The sequence below is a fragment of the Etheostoma spectabile genome, chromosome 12 (assembly GCF_008692095.1).
Source record: "Etheostoma spectabile isolate EspeVRDwgs_2016 chromosome 12, UIUC_Espe_1.0, whole genome shotgun sequence".
NCBI classification, from domain to species: Eukaryota; Metazoa; Chordata; class Actinopteri; order Perciformes; family Percidae; genus Etheostoma; species Etheostoma spectabile.
The window spans coordinates 19725821-19745668 of record NC_045744.1 but is presented as its reverse complement, the minus strand read 5'-3'; the positions used below and the strand labels follow the sequence as shown (position 1 = coordinate 19745668).

The following is a 19848-nucleotide window of genomic DNA, read 5'->3' as shown; positions in this document are numbered from 1 at the left end:
AAAGAATAAGTGAATCCTGAGACACTATTCTAGATTTTGTTGGTACATTTAAAAAGAAAATACTCATCCTTATTTTAGACACGTGCACACACACACACACACACACACACACACACACACACACACACACAGTGATTTTTGACTGACCAACTGCTTCCTCAGGTGTCCAGTAGCCTGATGTGTCACAGATGCGAGGGGAGGTAGCCTCGGAGGCGTACTGGTGGAAAACCCCGTCTTTCTCACAGTCTCCACAGTTGATACCAGACATATGGATGGAGGAGCTGGGACAAAGGAAACAGAGTTGCTGATTATTGATATATCACACTTTGTCTTTCGCTTGTCCCAACAAGGCAAATATATTATCTAAACTAGGGCTGTTAGGCAGCTTCGTTTCATAATGTTGACATTTTAATTCTTAATCAACATTGGAATGTTGCCCAATGTTTTTTTTGCACGTAAATTTATATAGTGCTTTTCTAGTCTTAACGACTACTCAAAGCGTTTTTACAAAGTACAGGATACATTCACCATTCACACACATTCATACACTGTGGCCGAGGTTGCCGTATACCACCTGCTCATCAGATAAACACTCACACACATTCACACTCTGATGCGCAGCACCTGGGGCAACTCGGGGTTCAGTGTCTTGCCCAAGGACACTTCGACGTGGGACTGCAGGGCCAGGGATCGAACCACCAACCTTCCGATTGGCAGGCAACCGCTCTACCACTAGTTCTGCACAGTTGCAGATAAAGATTAGGCTACACTAATATTATTATTATTGTAATATTTGTAGAATTAAATGCCAGTGATGGCGCCGTAGGATTATTTCCGACTTGTGTGATTAAAACATCACCAATAACACTAGAGCAGTTTTTCTGTTGTAGCATAATGCTGCTATGAGCCGTTTATCATTTCATCATGTTATGCCCATACTGGATTATACTGCTGGCATGTATTTAGGTTGACAAAAAGAGTTAATCATATTCTTTGAAGAAAATTGATTTAATTAGTTTGATTTAACTCATTTAATCTAATGAACAACTTTATCCAAATTGAGGATTTTGTGTGTGGATTTATTTTCTTTTTTTTGAGTGGGGAGGTTAAAGACGTCATATGATATTCAACAGATATGACAACAGATATTCCAAGCTTAATTCAAAACCTCAATAGAAGCTTTGAATGTAAAAACATGAAATTCTGAATTTGCTGACTTGTGTAGGAGTTTATTTGAGGCTACAGTAGCAACAATACATGAACATGTTACATTGGGCAAACAACATGTCATTTTTAAAGGCTCCAAATTGGGCTAAAAAAATGCAGCCTTATTCTGCCAAGAATTGGAGTGCACCTCTATCACTAAAGTAGTCATAGGACCAGGTAAACATATTTTCCAAAGATCTTTTGGGATCAGATGAGACTGAAATAATTTTTACCAGGTACCAAACACACACACACACAGACAGAAGTGAGAAGGCTAAAGCACAGTTCTACAGCAAAGATTAAGCAATGCTTTGCTGGCGCTTCATTTATGCAAGCCGTGCAGAACACCATGTATATGACATCCAAAAAGGAAAGGGTCCATGTACAAATAGGCACATCATGAGGTGGTTTCCAATGGGTTGAAATCATTCTCTTGGCCGCTGTAAGTCCAGAAATAACAGCACCTGTTTGAGTTTTAGAGGGCTGGAGGGCTGACAGATCATTCAGAATCAAAACATTAACAGTAACAGGTACATTATCTTTAATCGGGGGGATATTTTGGATGCAATAATGTTCCAAAACTGACCAACAGAAGAGCAATCCCAGATCATGTGAATATATGTACCTTGACCTTTTAGTAGGCAGAAAGTGCATAAAGGCCTGTTCATTATTTTTATGTGATGCATTTTCACAGGGGTGAAATATGTCCTATGAATGAAATTGTAGTGAATCTGCTGATGGTCTGGATTGTGTGATACTTATGGAATGTTAGACCATACATCATGCTAGTCAAGATCGATACTCAGGCCTGGACAATCGCATACCCAAATCCTCTCAATAGGAAGGCCAAAGCAGCCAGATATCACCAAGAACTGATAAAGCCTCAACACCATACTACAGTTTTTTGGCTACATAATAAATAACTTTTGGGTAGGATGGATGGGCAAAGAACTCTGCCAGGGGACACCATAAGCCTTGAGTGTTGATCGTAATTGAAGGTAAAAGGAAAAGAAGAGTAGATTGAATGCCAACCTTGCCAAAGATGTCTTTTAGACAATTAACCCCCCTCTGCTCCCATTGTTGGGCCTCCCACCAATCAGAAGAGCTGTATTATTGAATAATGGAGAAAATGTGTGCCACTTACAAGCTGTGTGGTAATATGTTTTAGCCAATCTCCAAGTTTTGATAAAATGAGAGATAATGGGGCCAAAGCGTAGCTGGCACTGTTAGAACATTGGCAAAAAGAACGTCATGGAGTAACCAAGGCTCTGTCATAGCATTTTCTAAGGTGCGCCAGCAAACAGAAATATCAGGGCTACACCAGAACAACAAATAAAAAATAAATAATGTTAAAAGTTTTGCAATAGTGTGCCACCATCCTCTTTCCTCACTGTGGCGTAGACATCTTAAGTCACAGCCGTTATCTTTCCAGATATGGGGAGACCCATAGACCCAGAGACTAAGACAAACCAAGAGTCCACGTTCATCAGGCAGTTGTTTAATTCCTACTCTTCTTCCACGGTGTTCCCCGCGATAGAGTCCGAGGAGATCAACAGGATGATGGGAAGCAGTCCAGTTCACGCAATCTTCAGCATCCTTAGCAGACCCTTGAATCGTGCTGAATTCATGGTTTGGTAGAAGGCTTGGCGCCGCTTGACCGACAAGTTGCTGTTGTCCAGGGAAAAGCAAATCTTTCTGCCCCCAACCATAGGTGGAGATTTCTGCACAGCCTCTTGGAGCCTGGTTGTGTAGCAGAGGTTTGTAGTGGTATTCTTCTTTGAGCTATCACAGTAAATTCAGTGGGCTCTCATAATCTCAATCTCAACATCTGCCAATGTCGGAAACCACTTAGGCAGGGAGTATGAGAGATTTTGAATAGTATTAGAGCCTTCTAGCCCCTCTTTCAGCCCGACAATGCAGATGTTGCATCTTCGGTTTCAGTCCATATGTGCTAGCTTCACCTCCAGCTCTTGAAAAGCATGGCCATGGCTGTTAAGGGTACTTGAGTTGCTTTTCACGGTAGTTTTTAGATTGTCCACATCAGATCTGATAGAGCCAAGGCTTGCAGTGAGAGATGCTAGCTGGGCATGGATAGCAGTTAGTTGTTGTTGTCAATCACAATCTGTTGAATCTGAGACTGAATCTGAGAAAAACGTGGTTCGAGGTAGCTTTTCTGTTTCTCCAATAGTGCTTCTGCAATGGCATCCGTATTACAGCGTTGGGTTTTGTTCTTGTTTGCCATTCTGCTTTAAATGACTATCGAGCACAAAGTGATCGAATATCGGAGTTGGAACCATATAACACAACTATTTGGCAAAATTGGGCCAGGAGCTATACCTTGTCAAGTCCATCTTGTGACTCTAATTTGGTGTATACTTTGAAGAGGTAAATAATTAGGATTAAGACATGCAATCATACCTCTGATAGAGTGGTCCCCTCAAAGGCGGTAGCCAATAGATAGAGACAGAATCCGGACTCTGGTCTGTCACTATGGGGGCCAAAGGAATGGGAGCAGGTTGCTGGTCCATCAGCCACTTCTGATAGACTAAGTCAAGATAACAGTGCATCCGGGCCACTTGGTTGGGAGTGAAATGGTTGGTGCAGTTGTCATCTGATGTGGTGCAATGAAAATAAAAAGTTGAGGCAATCATGATGAATCACGTTAAAACAGGAGCCTCCTTCTAATTTCAGTGCTAATCACATGGTCGATTGGTCACATTCAATTAGATTCATTGTAGATATGAGGAGAGGAGATGAAATAACATCCTGTGAACACAACAGCAATGTCCTTAATGAACCTTTCAGAGTGCACGCAACTAAATAAGTATATCAGATAGGGATGTCCCGATCCCGATCTCGAGATCGGATCGGCCCGATCTTTTCCTATTTTCCCGTGATCGGAGCTCGGCTACATTACCTGACTAGTCGCGCCGATCTTTACGGCAACTGCCGTAAAGTACCCGCTAGTTACGGTTGACGGTAGTTGCGCAATACAAACTTCCGCGGCGGTGCAAAGCAAGCATGTCAGAAGTGTGGAAGTATTTTACTCTCGCGAGTGAAGACTGTCCCAAAGCTACTTGCAATGTCTGCAACATGGCGATTTGAAGAGGAGGTAGCAGCAGAGCTACATTGAACACCACCAACTGGATTCTCATTAGAGGACAAAACATGACGATGTGTATGAAGCGTTTGGTAAAGCTGCAGATGGAAAGGTTGCTAAAGCAAAGCAACAAACGCTGGACGTTATGAGGAGAGACAAATACTCCAACGAAAATAATAGAGCAAAGAAGATCACAGAAAGGTTGGTCGAGTTTATTGCTCCTGACAACCAGCCCATCTCAGTAGTTGAGAATGTCGGACTAACTCGTCTTCTGGAAGTTTTGGACCCGCGCTACGCTCTGCCATCAAGACACAGCCGTACCACAGCTGTACATCAAAGCAAAAGAAACGATACAAAGTAAGTTGAAAAAAGTAAGTTTGAGTTTGATCAATTTCAATACTAAAGGCAAAATATCGGATCGGGACTCGAAATCGGATCGGATTTGAGGTTAAAAGATCGGATAAGGATTGGAGGCCTAAAATGCTGATCGGGAAATCCCTAATATCAGACAATGAAAATACTAAATGATTATATAATTCTGCTCCTAAAATACAATGACACATTTAGGTGAGGGATGTCTGAGCAAAAACATTTAAATGTGAAAATAAGATATTCTCTCATTTTCCTGACTTAAAGCATGATAATACAGTACTATCTAAATACACTGACATTAGAAATAGTTCATTTAAACTCTGTTTTGTCAGATCAATTATGACTATAATTAATTATTGTTATGTACTGTATATTATTTAAGGTAAGTTAAATTAACTCAAATAAAACAGCTGAGACTCACAAAAAAATGAAAAGTTTAAAAAGCTAGTTATTTGTGTGCAGTATACATAGTATTGTATTGCTTGTGTGGCTGTGTATTACAAACAGGGCTTCCACACCTCCCTATACATCAACTTCAGGGACTTACCTTTCCAAGACCAATTTCCTCAAATTCAAGGACCCCACATGGCATAGTTTGAGATCAAGATCAAGAAAGCTTAGAGACCAAAAGGACGCTGAGTTGTCTAATTTCCACCTGAACAGGTAAGCATTAGCTTCAGGCTAATTTATCACGGCTACAAGGAATGTAATTTCAACATTTGTGTACTCACATTGAATTATATAGCTTGAGTACCCGAGTGGGTTACTTGCAAAAACAATTGAGACACAGCCAGCAAAGTGATTCCAACTGGTCCTGGCTAATGCCGCCATGCTAACCCTGCTAACTGCTGACATTACTGGAGGACCTGGCAAGCGGGCCACGGCTATTTACAACATGTAGCCGACAGCGGTGTGTTATTTTAAGCCAGGGGGGGGGGGGCTGTTTGTAGTGGGTTTAGCTATCGTGGCCGTAATTCTAAGCTGAGGAAGTGTGTCTGTACGTTGGATGGAGAGGACAGTGAGGTTGTTGTGTTTTTTGCGGTTCCTAACAGAATTCTATGCCTAGGAAGTGTGTCTGTCAGTCGGGAACATAGCTCTGCATGAGCACAGGCTTCTATGACTGTCAATATAGCCATTATCTAACATTAGCAACTCTGCTGTGCTGTGAAGTAATGTCTGGCTGTGTGGGACAAGCGTCTAGCATCAATGTTGTGGATGCTGCGGTTTCAGCCTGGCAACCTCCGTGAACTTCAAATTTGAGGAGGAGTGGGTTGGGGAGAAGACTCTCTCTCCAGAATTTTGAATTTGTACTGCAGAAACTACTTTAAACGCTAGCTGTCAGTATTACATATTGCACCTTCAAGTAAAAAAAAAAGATGTCTGACAGTACGCTTACTGTTAATTACAAGTAAGAAAAGTAAAGAATGTTTATTGACTGTACCTGTGTAACTCATGTAATTGCTATAAGGTGTGTTGTGGTACATAGCAACTCCACAGGTATCACTGACAGCTCCAGGATCATGGCACGCTTTGGATTTGGGTGTTGGTGCAGTGTCAGCACATAGATCTCCTGTCTCCATGGATGGGGTGGTCTCCTGCAAGTGCATATGACATTACTACTCGCAAATGATCACAGGAGAGTGAAAAGCTCTATCCAAGGAGGCATGTTTACAGACGGCAGATGGAGTACACACAGACAACTCCCTCTTTGTAGTTGCTTAACACAACTGTGTTGTCTTCCCGTCAAAATCAACACTTTTGTTGACACTTTTATCAATGTTTTTGTCCCTTTTTTCAACACTTCTGATGCTTTTTTCAATGTTTGTCACTTGTTTTGCCATTTTCAACACTATTAACTTTAGTTTTACAGTTATTTTTGGAATTTATGGTCAATAAACCTCATTTTTAGAAATTTAATCCTAATGTCTGAGTTAGAAAAGCATAAATTAGGAATTATATAGACTAAAATTAAAGGAATGTATGTTGACTGGAATATGTCAACTTTTACTCAATACTATTTTAAAAGCACTTCAGTTTTTTTTCAAATGCTATAAAATTGATTAAGACACCCCAAAATGAATGAAATCTAAAGTAGAGATTTGTACTTGACAAAGAGCGTTGGAATCGTGTGGAATCAATCATGTTATTTTAGGTATAAACAATTGGGTAATTAAAAAGAACATTGATATAGGAAAACGGGTCAATTTGACCCGAGGACAATACGAGGATTAAATATTGTTTAAATAATTGAAAAGCACATTGCAAGCGTAGACATGACAACTTTAGATAGACACTTTCCCAAAGTAGTCAGAGAACACAGAACAATAACATTTGTTTAAAAATAAAAAATAAAAATAAGTAAATAAAGTACAGCTTTGCGTAGAGTCCTTTGTCACCTCTTGGCGTTTTTCCACTGCTGGTAACGGCTCGCCTCGGCACGGCTCGGCTCGCCTCGGCCCATTCTATGTTCGTTTTCCATTGCAGATTGCGTAAAGCCTGAGCGTGGCTGGTCACTATAGCAACGCGTGATGACGTAATTTTCAGCGCGACTCACAACAGCACGTCGGCTACTCGCCACAGCCAGAAGAAATGTTTTGTTTCAAAAGAAGCTGAAGGAAGCAACAAAAATCACCGCTAAAAAAACGGGAGTTTGGGAATTCTGACGGAGTTCAGACGTCGACATGACGGTTGTTCGCCGACACAACAGGGTAAGTTACGTTTCCTGGTAACGTCAGCTAACATTTGCATGTGTTCAGCGTCGCAGTCAGTATTTACTATACGCTATAAAGTACATGAACAACCATGATTACACACCAACATGACTGATGCGGACTGTTTGTGTTTCAGAGCATTCACGCTTTGTAAAATCGCCGCCGCAGACCGTCTGGTGGGCGATGTCCGACCGGTGAGATCTCTGGTTCTGACCTACTGGGCTTCGTATAATCTGTATGAGAGTCACGGACAGTCTTATGACAACGACTGGGATGCATCTGGGACAGCAGAGCCGGCGGGGACACTGTCACAGGGGGCAGAGGAAGAAGACCGGGAAGTTTGGGAGGGTTTGATGCGCTACTTGAAAAGCTAAATAAAAACTTTTGTTATATATATTGTCTTGTTTTTTAAAGTAACAGTGTGCAATATTGGAAACGACATGAAGCCGCTAGTAGCCCGAACAGTTGAAAAGTGAGAATAGTGCAGAGAGTGGCTAATCTGTCGGTGTCGGGCTAGATTTGTTTTAAATGTCCCGTTTGTTCTGGACACACACTCCGCACTCTTGTTTGCTAACAACGCAGTCATAAGTGACGATTCTCTCCGACCAACCAGCAGTCTGCAGGTAACCACGTCACCTTTTGGTATCGCCTCGGCTCGCTTGGAACCTCGACTGAGGTAGTACTAAAAAAAGTACCTGGCAGCAGGTCCCAGGGACTTTTTTTTGTAATGGAAAACCAAAAAAAGCGAGTAGAGCCGTGGCGAGTCGAGTAGATACCACGCAGTGGAAAACCGCCATCTGTCACATAAGTATCACCAAGAGAAAAGGATTTAACAGTCCTACCTGACATGGGTCATCACAGGAGTCTCGCTCGCTTACTCCCTTAAAGACATGGTACAGTCCAAAGATGTGGCCCATCTCATGGATCATGGTGTTGTGGTGGCCCATGGTACCGAAGTAGGACGGGTTTAGCACCATCCCACCTGAGTACAAAAGATAAAAGTCACAGTATATATGCCTATTTTAGTCTTTTGATAATATATTAAATAAAGTAAATATAGTTTTAGTTTCTAATGAAAAGTTATGTGAGCCTTCACAAGGTTCAAATCTAAAATTGCACTCACTCTCAAGACTGTAACACCTTTAACAGGCAAACAGGTTTAGTGCCCTTTGGCAACACAATAAATAATAGGAAATCCCCAGACTCAGCTACTGTTCCGTGCCTTAAAACATGAATTTGTGTTCAGATCTATTACCCATGTAGAATTGTTTTTCGATAAGATTTTAGAAGCACCCAACAAAAACAACAGATGTGATAATGCGGTCAAAGTCCAGATTCTAACTACCAGCTGTGTTGATATTCAACTCCAGTTGTACTCTCTGCCACAGAAATTCCAAAAGAGAAACAGACCTTCATTGTAAAAAGACAAAGTACTGTGACATTTAAAACCAATTAGGAGTTAAGTAAAACTTTAGTATTGTAAACCAGAAACCAGACAGAAAAGGAAACAAGATACTTTAAGGTTGCTACAGGTGCAATAGACCGTTTCTTGCTTGAATATAAAGGAATGCTCTGCAGAAACCTTGTAGTCACCATTTAGCCTCGTTTTCCTAACAGCTGCCACATTTCACCACTGTCTTACCAGAATAAGTTTCAAGGCTCCAACCAATGCCACTACAAATTTATTTCAATAGTAAATATATATTTTTTACTAGAATTTGTTTGTTTTTTACATGTGAAGCTTTACATTTCTGTCATCATATTTATGTCTTCACCCTAAAAAATCAAAGACAAATCCTTAATTTGAATAGTGAAAAGGGAATCACCTGAATAAATAAGACTTTTTTTATGAAATCCACTTTCTTTAATGAATAGGCTTTAACTTGTCAGTTTTGTCAACATGTAGGCAGCAGGCTGATCGAATAAGGGCCGTAAATAATGATAAAATAATAATAAACTCCCTGAGCCTTATATTTCTTTATCATTCTTTGACGAGCAGACAGACTGTAAAGAGGAATACAGTGGAACAATACCATCTTTATGTTGGAATTTGTTAGAAAGTTAGTCCTTGCACCATGGACAACAAGTTATGTGTTTTTGGTGTGGATCTGGATTCAGGATGTTTTTTTTAATGTTTTTTTAACAGGGCAAGATTTCTGGACATTTTTGCTAATGGACATCCTTGAATGGAAAGATAAGTCTTTCAGTATTTTAATGAATACATTCTAGACATGTTGTACTATAAAAACACTAATTGAATTAGAAAATTAAAGACTAAATAAAAATTATTACCAGCGTGTTCCAAATATAAGAATTTTAGAATCAGCTATGGTTTTGGGGCTATGGTGAATTCTTAGAAAAATGGCCTTTAAGTGGATAAACAGGTTTTCTGCAGCATGCTGTTAATCGCAGAATCAAGAACAGACATTAAAGTTATTGGTTTTCTAATTAGAAACAGTGAGTTCAGTTATGAAGACATGGAACAATAAAGACATTAAAAAAAACGGCCTCCGGAGACAACTTGTCATCCACTAACGTTTTTAAAAAGGGACAGATGCTGAGAAACTGAAACAAATGTCATGTGGGAGACATTCAGTAGATAACTAAATTCAACAGTTTCATTCAAAAATATAGCATCTACTCTGACAACAGAACTGGTCGCATCAAAGTATTGCTATTTAAATGAATAGCTATCTCTCAAGCCCATTCATCTACAAAACTAAAATATATTACGTTATATAATTATCAGTTAATTTTTATTCCTAAGAAACAATAACAAGCCAAAAGAAGTAAATAAATTCTTCTTCACATCTGATTTTCAAAATTGCATTTTTGACATTTCTTCATGCTATTTCTTTTAAACAAAAATGTCTTTTTTGCCAGAGAATTTGATGTGTGCATTGTGGACATAAAACATCACCTGCATGTTTTACCTATAAGGTTGCAGCAAATAATTACTGTCATTGAATCAACCAGTTATGATTTTAATTCCTCAATTATCAATTTAGTCTATTGTTATTTTTTTTAATTTCTAAATAAAAAATGACCTGCAGAACTTACCAGAGCTCAAAGTGAAAATAATTTTTTTTTTAAACTGAGTATTTAAACTGACCTTCAAACAAAATTCATAAGTACCGGTATAAAATTCCTAATTATATAAACTAAATTAAAGCAGAATTTCCAATTTATTAAAGGATTAATAATCAATTGTCAATCATAACATCAATTGACTAATCAATTCATCACTAATTTGTGTAAGATAATATGTTTAAGTTTTTTTTAAATAAAACAAGACAAAGCTTTAATTGTGCTATTTCTTTAAGTATCCACTTTACTACTAAAGTGGATAAGTATTTTTCAGATATATAGTATAGTTCAGTATATTTTCAGGTTTTTTGATGCAGGGATTCACAAGGTGATGGGAATGTAACAGTGTTTCACGCATTTTGTATGTTACAGGGCCACGTATAAATTCTTTCAGTGAGACATTTTCTTGATAAAGGCTTTCACTGGAGGTACATCCCATGTGTCTCACTACTAGCAAAAGAAAACTCTGTAAATAAATAAAAGAACAGCTGGCATGTAGTCATGGGTGGCAACGATGGTACAGAACCCACAATGGTCATGTCAATTTTATTTATATAGCCCAATATCACAAATTTGCCTCAGGCGGCTTCATCATCTGTACAGCACCTTCTGTCTTTTTTGACCCTCGCTTAGGATAAGGAAAACAATCCCTAAAGAAGTCTTGTAATGAGCCCACACTGCTTGTGCTTGTTTATTTGTTTGTTTGTTTGTTTGTTAGTAAGCTGTTGTTGGGTTAATAAGCCTTTTCCAGTGGAAAGGGGCCTAATGATTAGAAGAGGAAAGAGGCAACGTGCCGGGAAAATCTCTGCCAACTCCAATTGCTCTCCCCATCTCGTTTGGATACCACCAAAGTAGTCAACAAAGAATGGAGGGCAAGGAAAGAGATAAAGGGATGGATATTCAGAGAAAGAGAAACAGGCTAAAATAAAGACTAAAATAATGTCAAATTGGTAAAGGAGGAGAGAAGAAAAAGAAAGACAGAAAATGGCATACAGATAGATAACAGATTAAAATACAAATGGTTAGATGCAATCTAATTTACCTTGGTGGGTTAGAGCCTCCTTTGACCATGGCCAGGTTGCAGCTCCTGCCAGTTCTTCACGCACCGAGTTGCTGGCAAAGAAAACATTGAGTGTGTCAGTGCCACTCAGGTGTAGCTCCTCCTTTAGCTCTTTCACACTCATATAGGCCCTGTAGAAATTAAAAAAGAGAAAACATGAAAATATTAGACAATTTCAAAGGTCCCATATTGTAAAAAGTTAGATTTCCATATTTTTTATTATAAAGCAAGTTGAGGTTGCAATATAAATACTCAACCCATTCTCCCTCCCAACTCGTAAAAATATGAGCGCTTGATCAGTGTCTCTCAGCGTCAGATACGATCCAATAAAATTAGGTGGTTACTGTTCTGAAAATAAACCTGGCCATATACCGTAACCTACACCATATCTGTATACAGACAGAAGCAAAAGGAGCTACATATATTATTTAAGCATAGCGTAACGTTATGCTAAAGTGTTCTGTGTTGTTTTTACTAAAGCAGATAAGGGAAATAACTAGCAAATTTCCCAAAACATAGCATAAGAAATGCTTCAACATTTTTGAAAATACACCTGCTGACAACCGGAAGTTGAAAGAGTTTGAGAGCTTTTCAGGACGTATTTAGCCTAGCTTAGTAGCCTACTAGTAATGGAGAAAACTGCTAGCATAATTTATGAGAGAAAGTTTGCTTTTAAACAGCTCCAAAACTGTACCTTGTTAACTAGCAAGCTAGCCACAAAACATCCACAAGTCACAACTGTTTCTAACTTCAGAGTTAGCTAGGACAGTTGGCTAAGCTACCAACTTCACAAACAAAACAGGACAACAGGGGTGCTGCGTGCCGTTACATAGTTAGCTATTGTCAGTTAGTAGGTCTACGCTCTAGTCCGCACAGTTAACTTACCCACAGACCCCAGTTTTATTCTTACCACATGAGTTAAAGGTCCTACACAGCCATTGCCCCCTCACACAGGTGTTTTCACTTATGTAGCCTGATTAGACCTCTTCTCAGGACACTTTAGTTATGTTAGACTGTGATTGATTAGCATCTCCTGTTTGTTTTGTTGCTCCTGTTACAGATGTATGTTGTGTTGTGTAATTTAAACTACTTGTTTAAATTATTACAAGTTTGACCATTAAATACAGGAGGCTACAGTATAGGGCTGCAATTTGTAAATATTACAGCTTTTGTGTTAGGCCGGCTAACTTGCAGGGGAAAATATGCTAGCTGTTATGCTAAAATAAGCTAAAAATGACTACCAGATGCAAATAGATTACATCTTGACACATATCTCACAAAATGAAAGAAAACAAGTGTACTTTCCAAAATATTAAAATATTCCTTCAATCAGACAAGTGAGACATAATTTCTGTTCAAGGTAATGCAATTTAGTCCTGTGAGAGTGAATTTAGATATGGATTTTCTGTGATTATCTCTTCAGCAGAAGGCAGTTTGCTTCAATCCAACAACATCTTTTTCTGCACAGTATGTAGCCGTCTAATCATAATTGTTTGAATTGGTCAGGGTACTTCGAACCACCTCACCCCCACCCACCTCTCTCTCTCTCTCTCTCTCTCTCTCTCTCTTGCTCTCTCTGACTGTGATAAATTACCCTGGAGGCCCTTTGATGTGTGAAGCCGACTTTGTTTTCCCTGGCTGATTTGATGTCACATGTCATTTGCTTTCATAGCTGGAAATCTTTTGCACACAATCACCATTAGGCCTTACTGGTTCTGAGAGCCTTGCAGTGGGGTCTCACTAGATGCCCAATTTGTGGCTGCCAGTTAAAGCGTTTAGCTGGTCCTACTATGGTTTCTGTTTGATAAAAAGAAAAGTAATCCGGTTGTCAGTATATGGGATGAATGCTTTATGTGCAAGGTAGCAACAGTGCCAAGTCATCTAGTGGTGCATCTTCTACCAAAATACATCATCATTTTTTTGTAAAGTCTTGTTTTCTTTCATCTCAAACAGGTAAGTCTTTGGATGTAAGTGTTTTTTAATGATTATAACATACTGGATTATTGTATTATGTTGTATGTCTCAAGCAGGGAGGTTTTATGTAATTGATCAAGTTCAGCTGTAGGGCTAACTTTGTTAAAATTACGAAGACATACTTTCATCTTTACCTCAGTCACTATAAGTGTATTTGGATGATTTGTTTTATGTTGGTTTCTTATAAAGAAGTTAAGGGTTATGCTTTTGATCAAGCTTAGCTGTAGGGCTGAATTAAAAAAATATTGCTTAACCATGCTTCTATTTTAAAAGCTTAAAAAGTGCACATTTTATTAAAATAATTTTTTTAGTAATTCCTCATTAAAAATTAAAAAGTGCTGCTTACATTGTTCCTACAGCCTGAAGGATAGACAGGTGAGCTTGTGCCTGTAAAATCTCAGCTTTCAGCTGGGAGAAATATGGATGAATTAAATAAGAAGCAGTAATCCCCATTCTCACATACACTACTTTCAATCTACTATTAAGTAGAGGTCCAAAGGGGTTACTCAGCATCCAGGTGTCCTTCTTGTGTGAAATCCTCCCCCTAATGCAATCCATCCCTGATATGAATGTTTTCTCAGGCACTTTGCCTGACTAAATAAGGTTTAAAATTTAAGATGCTTCAGGGAATGGCTCTCATTACTCAAGCTCAGTACAGCCGAGGATGCATGCAGTATCCATCACCCGCGGCTGTACAATTACAAGTGACAGAAAGTTGACCACTAAAAAGTTGACTTTTCAACTTCTGAGACTCAGAGGATGCCTTAATGGAAGTCTGAGGCACAACCTGGCAAAAATGTCTCTACATGATTTAAGTGAAAACCATGAATTAACAAAAACACCATTTGTGGGCAAGTCAAACACTGCGTGAATCAACAGCAGTCAGCATTAGCAATGTCACCATGTAAAACTGTAGATATGTGTCCACTTTAAATATTATTGTTGACAAGTCTGTTACTTTGAACTGTCAAGAATCAGAAGACAGACTCTAAAATTATCACACCAACAGCAGTTAAACATTTAAATATATGATAGATTTTACTGTGCACTTCACTTGTGTTTGTGTAATGTTACAGGCTGAAATAAAGTAAATGCAAAGTGTCTGAATCCAAACAGTTTCTAGGGGCGTAATAAATTTGGTGCTATGAGAAGATACCTGCACATACATGAAATATATTGAAAGTCACTTATGACAGAGGCAGAGTAGGGTGGAACATTCCTTCGCCATTCTAGGAAATGCAAATTTGCGTCCTGGATGCTATCAGCGTTAACGTTAGCATCTCTGCCATGCTTTGTTTACACCCCAGCAACCCATGTAGCCGTCAAATGCACATTTAAGATCCTTTAATGGAATTCCCTACAGGCTGAAAAGATTATTAAATTAGCTGGAGCTCTTTTAACTATGGAACTATCGTTAGCTTAATAAGCAAGCTACAGCTGATTAAATCGGCTAGTGACCGTTTTGCCCGGCAAAACTGGTGGTCGCACGCTAGAAATGAGAAGCTGATTTTGACTACCTTAGGTGGGGCTTAGCAAATGGTCAGTTACAATATATTGACTTGCATGACCTTGCATGTGGCAAACACTCACTAGCATAGAAAGTACAGTATAAGGCAGGCAATATCCATGGATCAATTGTAAGTATGTTGAGACTCAACAAACTCATTTAGATGCAGAGTTGCATCTGTTCTGGGAAACATTACAGTTATGTTTTTATTAGTGAATAAAATATGGCCGCAACAAAACTTGAGATTCACGTGCACGTAAAGCGCCAAACAAGGTTGGAACGGGATTTTCCTTTCAAAGGAGTTGCATGGAGCTATTTTCACATAAGTGTACTGTTCAGGATTTACTAACCAAAAACTGTTAGCAACTCCTGGATTATTAGCATAAATGAACGTGATGTCCCCCGCCACCCCATTACTCCCTCTCCACCATTGCCTCTCTCTCTCTCTCTCTCTCTCTCTCTCTCTCTCTTTCTCTCTGTCCATCTTTGCTGTTCCTGTTCCCTTTTCTTTATTGTAATGCCAGAATCTGCAGTGTACCTGGCCATAGCTCTAGAACTGGCTCTCAACAACAAATTTGTGCCGTGACAGTATTTGGCCCTAAAAACCTCTGGCCCTGTACCGGCCAGCAGCAGCTGCACACATATAGGGTCCCATAATCTGAATACCTGGCCAAGAGCTCAGAGAAAAGTGGAAGGTGGGATATCAAAAACCCAGATCCCCAAAAAATGGCTAAGTGCTCAACAAATGCCAGCAAAATGTCATCCTCACATTAATTGTCTCTCAGCCTGAGAAAATTTCGAGTTGAGATCCAGGGACGCAAACACACACGCACACACACACACACACACACACACACACAAACATGCATGCAGGCATGTAAAAGCACTCGCATACATGAGCATTTTCAGCAAGCTGGGGTCAGGACCTTTCCAGAAGACCTACACTCTGGTCTCCTGTGTATTGGCTGTTCATGTTGTTTTTAGTGGGAGGTAAGGAGCTTATAGACAGGAACTCTGGCAACATTCACTGCAGGAGTTACATCACTGCGTAGAAGTACACACATCCTGTGACTTTTGAGTTTTACTTTCAAAATCTGAAAAGCAGAGGCCTTATTTATGGAAGTCTCTCATGCAAAAACATTCTGCACAATGTGGATCAGACCCAGAGCCATGATTTATAAAAGCATGCTCACATCAACACATTATATTGATCTATCCGATTCCCTGTCATATATCAAAATAAAATGGTTTCTAGTTATTATTCAAAAGTAAGTGTTGTGGATATGTACTAATTTGCTTTTTGGTATATTCTTTGCAATAACTATCAAATTAAATGTAGAATAAATCACTGAGCCTTTTGATTAATTGAGGCCAATGAACCAGACCCGTTTGTGCAAAACAACAGAGCAGAATGCTGTCTGCTGTCCAACCTTTTTCATTAGTGTCCATCTCCTCTCTGCAGGGTAGAGAGCCCCGACTGAGCAGAGAGAACATCTGACCATAACAACTACCAAAGCAAAAAACGTTCTGTCTGTCTCGCGGTGTCTATCCCACTAAGGACAACATAAATCAACATTTACTTATGACACACTTCAAACGTCCTGCATATGGCCAAGCAATGAGAACACACACATGCAAGCCAACTTTGTTTTTTTACTTTTACCTAACTTTAACCTGTGTCTTCCAGGGAGAGTCAACAGCACCAGGTTCTTTTCCAGCAACAGCCTGTTTAGCATTCACACAGCTGCTCAAATTCACACCTGGAAGCTGCACAGTACAACTACAGTCTTCTCCCGCTAGCCATTTGGAGCTGTCCAGTTCTACTTGTCTTCTTCTGTTGGACATTTAAACAGTCAGATGTTAAGTGCCTTGCTCAAGTGCACCTTGTGTTTTGTGTAAGGAAAGTGAAGGAGCTATCAACTCCACGTTAGTATTTAAGCTGTTGATCTTTTGGTCAAAAGCATGCCTTGCTTTGCTGGTAGGCTACTAAGTCAGCAAAAAGTAGTCTACTTTTTCTTCTTCTTCTTCTTCTTCTTCTTCTTCTAAAGGATTCTAGGAAGGAGGGGACTGGGGCCCTGCACCTTTCTTTTTTCTTTTTCTCCAGGAGAAGATAAACAAAGCGATAAAGAGATGCAGGAAAGAATCCTAAAACCCGGAAATTAGTTAGCATTTTTGCACTTCCAGTTCCCCCGTCTCGAAGTCAATGTTTTTTTTTTTTATGCTTTATTGTTGGCTGCTTGAAATAAGTTCTGTGGTTAACACAAGCTTAATAGATTTTCACGTTATGCTCTAAGACTATGTCAGTAATTACCCCACTCGTGAATGTTGAAACTTTTACGTGTCTTTACAAAACGTGGTTGCTAACAAGCAACTAATTAATATCCATAAGCTTCTGTTGTTATGTGATCTGATTTAATTAACGTTTACTTGAAGTTTTCTCGATAAGAGTGTCATGACACAGTCATGAAACACGAACCCTAAAAATGTTGTGTTTTAACCCCAACCATAACTTGAAAAACTGAATGACACTAAAAGAACCATTATGTCATAAGCGTTTATGACTTTTTTATAATGTTTAATGACATGTTCATGACAGTGTCATGTCACTCTTATGTAGATACCCTCAAGTAAAGTGTAACCATCATTTATTCATTTGATAGTAGGCATTATCCACCTCTTAGATAATGCATGAACATATATAAAGTTTTGTCTTTCTTTTATTCATAGTCCAGCAACTATAAGCCATCATGGTCAATCATTTCGAAAATAATGTGATGGTGTGAATTTAAAAAACTTTTAGAAATCTGTCTCACCTATATACTGTAAATTCTCTGCTTCTTGAACCTCTTTTGTACTTGTTAGCACTGTGTTGCCTTTACTTTCTTTTGTTTGTTAATAATTAACATTATTTGAAACTAAAAAAGGAGGAGTTAGTCTGGAATTAAATGCCAAAGCTGTCATTCAGACACCAGTTGTATTTGCTCCCTAAATTAAGAAAAATTGTAATTATTTATACCAATTGTAGATAGGGATGTAACAGTATGAAAATGTAACCTCACGGTTATAGTGACCAAAAATATAACGGTTTGGGGTATTATCGTGGTATTTTTTAAAAAATGTGTTCAATGCCTTTAGCAGCAACTTTTTTCCTGCAAGTTCTGCAGACAGGAATCAGTCAACTGTCCTTCGGCATTCTTATAATAAACAAAATCTGCCCATTCTTCAGACTTAGTCCTCTTAGAGGGCTGATTGTGGAATAGTGCAGTAAGCACCTAGTCAACTTAATGGTATACATTATTTCACTCCTTAATTCCAAATGTTTTATAATTATATGTGTACAAAATGGCTTTTATAAATAAGTCTGAAATCATACAGATACAGTAAATTAATTGAGTATTTAAGCAATATGAAGACAGAAAACCTTTAGTTTTGTATCTTTGCTTTAGTTGCGAGGTTGGGATTTGGATTATGGCACAAGGAATTGTAATAACAAATGCAGCAGCAAAATATGTAAAGAGTGGTTCATCTGACTAAAGTATAAAAGGAAAAAATAACCATTTTACTGGTTTAAACAGCATTAATACATCCTTGTGTTAAGCTGTCACACTCCAGACATCAATTGCTAAATCATTTAAAAAATAGCTCCAGTTCCCATGTGCTGTTGCCCAGTGGCCTAGTGTAAAGCTTTTGGTTACAATTTGGATTTAGCATGGGGTCTTTAAGAACCTGGGCTGACGACTTCATGGCAAGACTTCATGCAAGCTATTTGGAACTCTGCATGAGCCTGTCTGTCAGACCAAATGGAAGGCAGCGGGCTGCCGCTTGAATTGTTTAGTAAAAATAAGTGTGTACTTTGGCCTATCCACCCACCATCTCCACTACACAGAGCTTTCTTTCTAAAGACCAATGGGTGAAGTGAGAGTACCAATTTGTACATGAAGCATGTTGAGCTGAAGCACAATTCAGTGTGCTAAGGCAGATATTCACCTCAGGGGGGGTTTTAGAGATTTTTTGCTTCTGGAAAAACATGTTTTGCTCACTGGTTTAAATATTTATCCCCCTAGTGCTTTCTTGACTGTGTCTCTCTAACACTGTTGCCTTTTACTTTTTCCTCCCGTCTTAATATAAATTGATATCGAGGAAATGCTCACTATACTGTATATTCAGTTAAGTGTAAAGATAAATACGGTAATGCCGCATTTCGACTGCATGGTAGAGCTCGACTTGACTTAACTTGCTTGGAAAAGTTCTTTTTTTCATTTACAAAGTTGTGGATATTACTTGGTACATGGCACTTATTAGGAACACCTGGGTGTTGATCTGAGCCAATACTAGAAGGTGGAGCAAAGACACTGCTAACTAGCACTGATTAGTCAAAGAGAATCGCCACTTGGGCGACGTGGGACATCCTGCACAAACCACAATTTTTAAATAGCCAAACTACAATCAATAGCGGTATTATAGGTACTATCTGCAGTGGAAAGCAATATCAAGAAAAGGGCCTGCTACCAAAAGCAATATCCCATGCAGTGGCTATTCGGCATTATAACACCTTGAGTCCCTTTTTGTCTTTTCCATTCATGGACAAAGGTGATAATTGCTATTTTAATTCCACCTTTGACACTGAAATTATTTAACTAGAATGTTAATTACCATAAATACTGAAAAAGAGACTTAGTCCGTTATTTTTAAGGGCAAAGAACTACGCCTTTATTTCTAATTTCCCTTTCCCTCCTATAAATGCAAACTCAAAATGTATCTTTTTTATTACAGTAAAATGGAAACTCCACAGAATTATTCTATGAGTACAGAAAAATGACAAAGTCACACC

The 19848-nt window shown here is 38.9% G+C and overlaps 1 protein-coding gene across 1 annotated transcript in view; it reads right to left on the bottom strand.

Annotated features, from left to right (window-relative positions):
• LOC116699837 (pappalysin-2) overlaps positions 1 to 19848 on the bottom strand; it is a 78561-nt gene that overhangs the window by 47648 nt on the left and 11065 nt on the right. Inside the window, exons 5-9 of the mRNA XM_032532625.1 lie at positions 11519 to 11667; positions 8232 to 8371; positions 6120 to 6273; positions 3625 to 3817; positions 148 to 281 (exon numbers count right to left, since the gene is read on the bottom strand). Coding sequence (XP_032388516.1) covers positions 148 to 281; positions 3625 to 3817; positions 6120 to 6273; positions 8232 to 8371; positions 11519 to 11667 — 770 coding nt within the window. The remainder of the gene's footprint in view (positions 1 to 147; positions 282 to 3624; positions 3818 to 6119; positions 6274 to 8231; positions 8372 to 11518; positions 11668 to 19848) is intronic.